This window comes from Poecilia latipinna, unplaced genomic scaffold (genome assembly GCF_001443285.1).
Source record: "Poecilia latipinna isolate Pla-1442-1.1 unplaced genomic scaffold, P_latipinna-1.0 Scaffold1720, whole genome shotgun sequence".
Lineage (NCBI taxonomy): Eukaryota > Metazoa > Chordata > Actinopteri > Cyprinodontiformes > Poeciliidae > Poecilia > Poecilia latipinna.
In genome coordinates this window covers 8,095-15,975 of record NW_015114336.1, presented here as the reverse complement: position 1 = coordinate 15,975, position 7,881 = coordinate 8,095, and the positions used below count along the sequence as shown (strand labels likewise).

General features: G+C 37.4%; 1 protein-coding gene across 3 annotated transcripts in view; it reads left to right on the top strand.

Moving 5' to 3' along the window:
* The window catches only part of LOC106964795 (nucleolin-like), a 12,203-nt gene extending 6,628 nt beyond the window's left edge, over positions 1-5,575 (top strand). For all 3 annotated transcript variants that reach the window (XM_015060506.1, XM_015060505.1, XM_015060504.1), the window contains exons 5-14: positions 278-349; positions 427-550; positions 654-811; positions 2,155-2,281; positions 3,722-3,873; positions 3,959-4,106; positions 4,183-4,316; positions 4,392-4,518; positions 4,630-4,805; positions 5,299-5,575. In XM_015060506.1, coding sequence (XP_014915992.1) covers positions 278-349; positions 427-550; positions 654-811; positions 2,155-2,281; positions 3,722-3,873; positions 3,959-4,106; positions 4,183-4,316; positions 4,392-4,518; positions 4,630-4,805; positions 5,299-5,306 — 1,226 coding nt within the window. In that variant the 3' untranslated portion in view covers positions 5,307-5,575. The remainder of the gene's footprint in view (positions 1-277; positions 350-426; positions 551-653; positions 812-2,154; positions 2,282-3,721; positions 3,874-3,958; positions 4,107-4,182; positions 4,317-4,391; positions 4,519-4,629; positions 4,806-5,298) is intronic.
* Positions 5,576-7,881: the final 2,306 nt, after the last annotated feature.

Genomic DNA, 7,881 nt, shown 5'->3' with positions numbered 1-7,881 from the left:
CGGCACACTAGTGTGCCGCGGAACAGTGGTTGAAAAACACTGTTCTAGTGAATGATTTCTGAGCTTAAGATCAGTCCATGTGAAATTGTTTGATTCTTGTTACTGAGGGTTTAGAATAGTGAAATAATTAGAGGAATCGTAGGTTAATGGTTTGTTTATTTTCCTAAAGATGCATTTTATTTCTTAGGCTGAGACTGTTTCTCTTAACAGCTGTCATTGGAGAATAAAGCTCTCTTTAATGTGTTGGTTGCTGATTGTCTGAATTTGTGTCTTACAGTAAATAGAAAACGGAAAGCAGACGCTGCCTCCGATTCTTCCCCGTCAAAGAAAACCAAACCGACCAACGATGGTACGAACTCATTCTGTGGTGGACACCCAAACGCCAGCTTCAGTGAACGGTGCTTCACACGTTTTCCTTTGTTGCAGGTCTTTGTCTCTATGTTGGCAATCTGAACTTTACCAAAACATCGGAGGAAATCAGAAGCTCTCTGGCAAAGTGCTTCATGACGCAAAGTCTGCTGTTTCAGGACATCCGCTTGGGACATTCCAAGTGAGTTTGTTTAAATGTTGACTGCTGAGTTTTTTTTTGTTTTGTTTTATAGCTGCTGATGCATGAAGCAGTTAATAAAACAAACAACTTTCTGTTCCTGTAGGAGGCATGCGTTTGTAGATATGGCCTCAGATATGGACCTGAAGAAAGCTTTGGCTCTGAATGGAGAAGAAATCCTGGATAAGCCCATGAAGATGGCAAAAGCCAAAGTTAAAAGCAATGACCAGGGCAAGTCAAAAGCGCCACCTGTGGATAAGAAAGGTAAAGTTGTAAAGTGGACCCCAGATATTCGAGGGGGTGAGTGTCTCCAGCTCAAGACACCCTCTAAAAACACTTAGAACTGCCTATTTGCAAACGCCAGCCAGTGCTGTGTCAAGTAGCATAATAGTAGTATAAATATTTTAGCTTTCCAAGCTGCATTTTCTTTAAATATTTTAGATATTCTCTAAGGAGAAATTTGGAGTTCTGTTCCACAGAAAAATTGACTAACAGTCTGTAGTCCACAGTATGTACTGACCTGTAGAAGTGATATCAGAATCTATTCTAAGAACACTGAACCTCACGCCCAGAGAAAATATATTTTTTAGTTAAAATACTATTGACAACCTGATATTTAATTATTTTTCTGTACAAACCAGTGGCAACAGCATTCTGCATGCAGTCAACAGTTTCTCAAAACAGCTTAATAAAACGAGCTGCAACAATGTAAATGCTAAGTTGTTGCAGGTTTTGATCAATTGAAATTGGAAACTGTTTTAATTCAGTTAGCAACATTTAAGCAAAACTATTCAGTTTGTGTGATTCTCAGAAGAGAAAAAAAAAAAAAAAGGGCCTGGTAACACTCGAAGTGTTACCAGGCTTTGTTAGACTAAACCTAGTAACATTGAAAAGTTTTTCGTTTTAAACTAAAAAAATTATATATAACTTTTAGCATTTTTTTCTGAAAAATTTGAAACAATATCGCTTGTATTTTAGCTTATCAGAAACATTAATATTACGTAACATTTTTCACTCTCAGGAAACCCAGGGGTTACTTGTTTCCTGCATTAGTTGTCTCTGGCATCTCCGTCATTTTTCTTTTCACCGTCACAAACTTCTCCATCCCTCTTCCTCCATCAGCTCTGTGAATAGAAACAGACTCTGCTTTTAGAGTTGCAGTCATATTTCAAATTCAAAGCTTTTTACATTAATAAAACAATATTCATATAAAAATATTGTTCATCAAAAATGTGCGTAACAGTGGTGTTTGATTAATTTTGTAATGCTGAAAGTGGCACTACAGATGTTTTTCAACCTAAAGTGTGTGTTTTATTTTTTTTTTAAGGCATTAAATGTGAAAGAATATTGAACAAAGTGAATGAAAAATAAAAAGCAGCCTGATGGAAAATGATACAAAAGCCATATTTATTCACAGATTGTAACTTTTTGAGTTTAATTTGAGGTCGGTTGATGAACTTCTGCTCCTGTTTCTTCTTTTGGAACCCGGTCATGATCCTCCAGCATGAAACGGGGAAAACTTGTCATCTCTTCCCTGGTCTTCTGGTTGTAAACAGATTTGTACATATAAATGATTGAGCATTTGATGTTTTGTTTTGTTTTGTCAGTGAAAGACAAGCGGTGTTTGTTTCTGAAGAACATCCCGTACGACGCAACCGAAGAAGACATCCGAAAGGTTTTCCACAAAGCCATCTCTGTTCGCTTCCCTGGAGGAGCCAAAAGTCCGACTCATGGGTGAGAGTTTGGACTTTTTACGGTTTCTCCCTGCTACAGTTGAAACCAAAAGGTTGAATTGTACAAGACGGGTAACTAAGGGGGGACAATATGGACTTTATGTTTCATCACAATGTATATTTATTCTGTGTTTAGATAAAAAGACACATGCATCCTTTTTTTTTTTTTTTTACTACCTCTCTAAAAGTTAAATTAGAAGAACTTCTCTTGTTTTAGGTCGGTTAGATTATTTCTATTTACTAAATGTCACAATAATAGAATACAGTTGTGATAATAAAAATGATGATAATGCATGACAGCATTCATAACGCCACAAACACAAATATTGTTCTTGGGGGAAAAAAAATGCTATTTAAAACAGTCTGCTTCAGAACCCTACTTAACTAAGTGTGATTTATATCACTAAACTTCTCACAATAACTACATTAATATTTATTGACACTGTTGTGGAACAAAAACTATTGAAAATGGAAAAGAAACACTTCCTATAATACAGTTTTTTGTCTCTTAACATCTTTAATTCAAATGTATCAATGCAACAATAAGTCAAAACAGTCTGATAAAAGCCTAGCCCTGCAGGTAGCTCACTGCAAAGAAGAAAAACAAATCAAGATCAATGGAATAAAAGAACATCTAAAGCAGAAGTGCAAATGTTTTAATGGCTGAACATCTCAAACTGAACATTTCATGGCTGAATATCTTATGGACTGCCCTCCATCGTAGAATTTCATGTGCAATGTGTTTTTTAGTTGCATGATGTTTTTTGGGCTTTCAGTTCTATGAGAATGTGACCAAATACAGAGGAAATGTGTGTAAACATCTGATTTCAAAGATATTGATGAATAAATCTTTGACTACTTCTTTCTGCCATTATTGTGGCATTTATCAAATAGATATCATTTTTGTAATTCTAATTCTCAGACAGGTTTTTGATCTGATTTACCTTCAGACAGTAGCTGCATTTCCATTACAAATCTGTGCAAAACTATGTCAATATCTTGCTAATGTCAGGCAAACAACTTCACAATCGCGTTGTTCCCATTAAATAAGAAACAGTTAAAATCCCATGTGATGAACCACTTTGTGCATCATCATCCACCAACCACTTCCTGTCGTCGTCTTCTTCGTGGTTTCCACCAGTAGTAACATCCGGTTGTTGATCATGTGATGCGAAAAAAATATTTCCATTACAGTTTTGTGAAATAAAACAATTTTGATCCAGCCACAAACCCCCACTTAATTCTAGCACCAAAACCTTTTATTAAGAAAACAAGATTATTTTTTAATTAGTGTTTCTATTAAACTAATCTAATTTAGAAATATCAAATTATGTAGTTATATGGTCAGTGAAAAGGCAGATCATGAGAGGGAAAAAAGCACAATCTTTTTATTGATGTTTTGTCACAGATTTCTCATCTAATTTACATTTTCTTTCAACAGCATTGCCTTTGTGGAGTTTAAAAACAAAGCCATCGCTGAGGAAATGCTGAAGAAAAAACAAAAAGCTCAGATTAAAGGCCGGAACCTGATCATAGATCGTGTACAACAAAGAGAGGCTGACAAATCCAAAGCCAGCGGTAAAAAAACGAAGGGTAAGAAGACCTCATCATCAAATAAAGTCTGTTAGCTGCCTGACATTTTCAAAAATGATTAAAGAGATCCTCTTAATTCCAACAGCCGCAGCTCCTCCAAATAACATCTTATTCGTAACTCGTTTGCCTGAAAAAGCAAAAGAAATCCACCTGAAATCCGCCTTTAAAAAAGCTGTTAGTGTGAGGATTCTCACACGGCCAGGAGTCACTGCAGGGAAAGATGAAGGAAAACGGTAACCCGACGCTCAATCCACTCTATGGGACGGATTCCCTTCAGGACCCTCACCAAGCATTTGTGACTCTCTGCAGGTTTGCCTTTGTCGAGTTTGCAACTGTGGCCCATGCTGAAAAAGCGCTGCAGGGGGCCAAAACCGTCAAGCTCTGCAACCAGAAGGTCAAAGTTGAAAGGGGTCGCATTGGTGTGAAGCCTGTGAAAGCTGAAGGTACTTTAAGATTTATTCATCAGTTGAATGTGCCATGCTCTCTAGAAGCGTGTAAGTGAGCGGTTTTGTGTTTAGGTCAGCAGAAAACCCTGTTTGTTGCCGGCCTGGCTGAGATGACGACCGCAGAAACTCTTCAGAGCGCTTTCGACGGAGCCATCAGTGCAAGAGTCGCCGTTGATAAGAAGACCGGAACTTCAAAACGGTTGGTGTCGCGTGGTTTTATCAGTGGATCGTGTTGGCTTTTTATTAAAAAAAAAAAATACATCTTTTTCTGATTACTCTGCTTTTTACTATTTTACTATTTTTCCTCCAGGTTTGGATTTGTGGAATTTGACAGTGAAGAAAACTGTAAAGCTGCCAAAGACGGCATGGAAGACTGTGAGATCGACGGCAGTAGAGTCACTGTAATTTACGCCGCACCTAGGGGTGAAAGTTCATCTGGACTTGCTGAGGGGGCGTCGCCTGGCACACACAGCAGGAAACACAAAGGTACACGGGACAGCATCACTGTGAACCCAACACAGAAGGGCTGGAACTAAACGTTGTTTTACTAATCGATTTATTCTGGTAATTTTATTGGCTAAAACACAACAACAGCATTCCTTCATTTGTAACAAAGGAAGCGTCTGCAGTAAAACTAATCCTTCCAACATCAAAATGTGAAAAGCTCAGGCCTTTCTGCTGGACTGATCTGGTGATTCATTCTTTGGTTAACAGATTAATAATTGGACAGCAAAAGGTGCTTCATAAGAGTTTTTGTTTTTACAGAATTTGAACCTAAAAATATGCGATGATCTTTAAATTGGACAAAAGTTTTTGTCCAATTTTATTTCTGAGCTGAACCCAAGCTTCTTTATCAGTTCAGTAAAGAAGTTTTGTCTGGCCTCATTTTTTTAGAGACCAAACAAAGTGTAAAAATTATTATTTTTTTAAATGTGTTCTTTAAAGAAGAAGATGATCTGCTTGTCTTTTCTTTCTTTAGGTAAATGATGTGGATGTGGAACGTCACACCAAGTTGCTGAAGAAGTGAAAACTACAATTTAACTTCTGGAAGACTTTTCTGCTGCTGTTTCTTTGTTTCAGTTTTTAACACCTTTAAGCTTCTTTCAGTACAACTGTAACATATTTTTAAACGGATGTTGTAGTTAGAAGTCATGTTTTGGATTGTAAAACATTCACTATTCATTTATTAAAAGTTTGCCAATAAAAACATTGTCAGATGATGTTTTCTACCGTTGATAAGCGTATTTAAAACCCAACCTGGTGTTTTTGGTGTTTGTTAAATATTAAAAGGTCCTGCATGTAGTAGATACAGTCTCCTAAAGAAGCAATGACCTTCATGTCCTTTTGACTATTTAAGTACAAATAATTGATTATTTTCTAATACATTTTATTATTATTAGCTTCTAGAATATTCATGAATAGCAGCTCAAGGGTGCTTCTCCATGTTTGGTTCTGGTTCTGGAGATGCAGAGCAAAACCAGAATCAGAAAACCTGAGAGATCTGGAAGGTTAATATAACAGCAGATGTTTAATGTGTTGTGGTGTTAAACTCTTCAGTGATTTATAAACTAGCAGTATTTTCAAGTGTAATGACTCTAGAACTGGGTGTTGTACTTGATCTTCATGGTTTTAAGTTTCAGCTGCAGCTGTCTGACTGTTTTTTTGGGGGGGTGGGCTTTTTGTTTTTTTTGGTTTGTTTTGATAAATTATTTTTGAAAGCTGCCAAACAGGCAACAAATTAACCAGATGTTAATTAAATGAGGAAAAAAAAAAAAACCTTGTTAGGTAGGTGGTACATGATGTCTGATTTACCAGATGCACAGTGAGATTGTTTAGCAGGTCTGATAGCATTTGTATTCCATCTTTCCTTGCTTTTATCAAAGTCACATTGCAGCATATCCATGAACACAAACTGCACTAGGCATGTCTGCTCATGACTGCCACTGACGACGTGTCATCAGATCATCCAAGGTAATCATTAGGTAGTGATATAAGTCAAATGTTTGACACCCATATTTGGATATATCCCAATTTGACCATTCCATTCTTTTTTTTTTTTTTTTTTTTTTTTTTTTAAATTAATACGAAACAGTGCCAGGTGACATCTATAGGTCAGAAGAAGAACAATCAATTTAACTTTGTCTTTATTACCTCTGATATTTATTATTAATATTTATCTAATATTTATTTATTTAATATTTATTTATTACCTCCTACCAGTTAGCTCAACCAACTGCAGATGCTACATCTTTTTTTAAGCGACAGAAGATTTGTTTCATCTGCTGTGACAGACCCAGTTGCCAGGGCCTTTCAGGAGATCCCTGTGAACTTTCCCATAGAGCTGGTGCCAACTTCACCTCTGAGCTTGAGCAAGAGCACAAGGGTCATGTGAGACACCTTAAAAGACTTTGCTCGACTGAAAATTCATTTCTTTTCTACTTTGTTTTTTTTTTTTTTTTTTTTTTTTTTTTTTTTTTCCTGTTGGCCTTATTGAGGCCAACAGGAAATACTGCTGGTATGACATTCTTGTAAATTTCTTTAACATTCTATTGCTGGATTCTTTCAAAATGAGGCAAAGCTTCACCTACTGAGCAACTTTCAGAAAATTCAAAATACGCCTTGATGCAGACCATCAGAACTCGACTCTGTCACCTTTCACTGGGACTCTCTGACCTAGTTGGAGGTCTTTGTTACTTTCCTCTTTCCAAAAGCTTCATTTACAGCAACTTTTTCATATGTCCACCTGCAGGATTTAGTGGAGGACACTTGTAGAAACAAGGTACAAACTCTGAAGCATGAGACAAAATATCAATACTTGGTTGGACCTCCTGTTGCATGAATTCCTGCATTGACGCACCGTGGTGTAGAGGCGATCATCTGCCTTCTTGGTTTCTGGCATCTCTTGTCTTCTTCTTGACAACAGCCCGTAGATTTTCTCAGATATATGATGGTCACTGAAGCAGCTTTTGGCATTTTTGACAATAGACTTCAGAAAACCCAGAGGACACAACATCATCAATGACATGGCACCCCAAACCGTCACTCACTATAGAAACTTTACACTGGACTTTCTGTGTCTCTCCACTCTTCCTCCACACTCGACCTCGATTTGTAAATGAAATGCAGAATTTACTTTCATATAGGACTCTGGACCATTGTGCAACAGTCCAGTTTCTTTTCTCCTTAGCCGAAGTAAGACATCGTCTCTGGTTCTGGAGTGGCTTTACGCGGGAAAGGAACTTTTGTGTCTAGTATTTCACATGTCTGTGGTGGCTCCTATGGAATGGATTTGGCTTGACAGTCCGTTCCAAGCTGCGGTACTCCCTGTTTTTGGTGCAAAGAAGTGGGTTTCCCCACTTCTTAACTTCCGCTCTGTTTTCTGTTAAAATGGTTGCACACAGAACTTTATGAGCATCCTCCTCCTTCAGCAATGACCTTTTGTGGCTTATCCTTCTTGTGAAGGGTGTCAGGTGTCAAGTCAGCAGTCTTCACTATGATTGTGTCTTTCTGACCTAGAGTGAAAGGTAGCTTGGGAAACCTCTGGCTTTTGTGTTTTTAGTTA